General features: G+C 38.3%; 1 protein-coding gene across 1 annotated transcript in view; it reads left to right on the top strand.

Moving 5' to 3' along the window:
• LOC107098702 (protein-arginine deiminase type-2-like) overlaps positions 1-1941 on the top strand; it is a 21461-nt gene that overhangs the window by 14806 nt on the left and 4714 nt on the right. The window contains exons 11-12 of the mRNA XM_015396516.1: positions 516-667; positions 1691-1865. Of these exons, the coding sequence (XP_015252002.1) occupies positions 516-667; positions 1691-1865 (327 nt within the window). The remainder of the gene's footprint in view (positions 1-515; positions 668-1690; positions 1866-1941) is intronic.

The following is a 1941-nucleotide window of genomic DNA, read 5'->3' as shown; positions in this document are numbered from 1 at the left end:
TGGGGTACAGACTTCCTGGTGTGGAGGGACCAGGTGTGATCGCCCCATCCGAGACATGATGCCGACACATAGTTCATTCTTTGATTCTGCTAAATAAATGCCTTTTACAGGCCTAACGCACTGCCTGTTTCCGTGTCCCCCAGTTTTTGTTGCGACCAGTCGAGCCAGGTGGTGACAGTATTTGTTAATTAATAATGTAAAGTACATTTATATCTATGTTCATTTGTTACTTTTTATGTCAAGGCTAAAGCCTTCACTCACATGGGGAAAGAAATTGATTGGTGTCTCTCTACAAATAAATACTAGCACAGCTTGTTCAGCTGTTCGATTATTCTACTTTGTTGTAAAAGTCTAAAAACCCAATCATACTATTTTTAATAACTGGGCTGTATTTTGGTCCTAAATGCCCCTGTGAAGGACAGTAAATTATATTTCTATTTTTAGATTTTGTGCTTTATAACCCCTTGCAACTGTAGAACAGATCTTTATTATTATATGTATTTTTCTATCTTCAGGGGCCTGACTTTGGTTATGTGAAAAGAGATGCTGACAGAGATGCTGTTAGCAGTCTGGACTCCTTCTGTAACCTGAAGGTCAGCCCTCCTGTGACGGTGAATGGGAAAAAATACCCTCTGGGCAGAATGCTCATTGGGGTTGCCTTCCCAAAGTAAGTAGCAGGATCCCAGAAGAGTTTATACCCGTTAAGTAGAAATGAAAAAGAACAAAGGTTTGATTATTTCTCATTTTATTTTGATTCCAGGGGTCAGACTTCTTTTCATATGATTTCAAGCTGATCTTTATTGCCTTTTTAAACTGTTCATTATCGTCCTTGTGTTTTAAATTGCTTTTCTATGCATCTGATAATGTAGCATGTATACTAAGATCTCCAGCTTAAACAGTATTTTTTTTAACATAAATGTTAGAGTACAGAATTATCAGTAACATCTTCTGCATCCACATAAACTGTAAAAAAAAAAATAAAAATCAAAGTGTATGGCTGTGTCTGAACATCCACTTTTTTATATGAATGTCCGGATGTCTAGTAGAGGAAAAAATAGTGGACTCAAAATTTCCCACAATGTACCTGAAAGTTTACAACCAAGGTCACTAGATGAGGAGATATGTCTCAGAACGCTTTAAAGAACTCTCCTCGCAAAGCATCATGGGATCTGGTTTGGGGGAGAGAGAACAAAGAGGCAGGCACCTGCTGGGAGCTGAGGTCCAGTGACAATGGGAAACAAAAAGTAGTGATCATCTCAGATGAGTCAGTTAACTGATATTAGAGTCAAATATGTCTATTTTAGTTTTTTTGGTCAATAGATGGGGCTCTTGCTTCCAGTATATAAACCAAGAGGTGACAGGTAGTTGATAGGTGTTGAATCCAGAAGGGCATACAAGTTTTTGACTGCTGTGGCGGAGTCATTGTTAACACTGTGGCCGTGCATCGTGGAAAAAATGGATTTGTAAACAAATGGTTCATCTGGCTGGAATACAAGGAGATCTTTGGGACTAAGTTTACACGTGATCAACAGGCAAATTATTATAATTATTATTATACTGGCTAATATAACTGAGTTCAAATTAAAGTCCATTATAAAGTCCCCGCTCTATATAGGGATTGAGCGATTTAGGGTGTATGTTCGGACACAGCCTATGTGTCAATATTCTGTTGTTCTTTCCTTTCTCTAAGGACCACAAATGGACGAAACATGACCCAAGTCGTTCAAGACTTCTTGTGGGCTCAGAAGGTTCAGGAACCTGTGGCCTTGTATGCTGATTGGCTCGTCATCAGCCACATCGATCAATTCATGACTTTTGTTCCTGCTCCTGACAGAAAGGTAGTTAAAAACAACAAAGATGAAATTATATCTTATGGATAACCAGAGAAAATATAAATTGCTTCATACTCAGAAAAGTTGTACGTTTTAGCATCATTTCTAG

Source organism: Cyprinodon variegatus, unplaced genomic scaffold (genome assembly GCF_000732505.1).
Source record: "Cyprinodon variegatus isolate N-32 unplaced genomic scaffold, C_variegatus-1.0 Scaffold802, whole genome shotgun sequence".
NCBI classification, from domain to species: Eukaryota; Metazoa; Chordata; class Actinopteri; order Cyprinodontiformes; family Cyprinodontidae; genus Cyprinodon; species Cyprinodon variegatus.
Note: the sequence above shows the minus strand (reverse complement) of the source record. Positions and strands in the feature narration are given on the sequence as shown.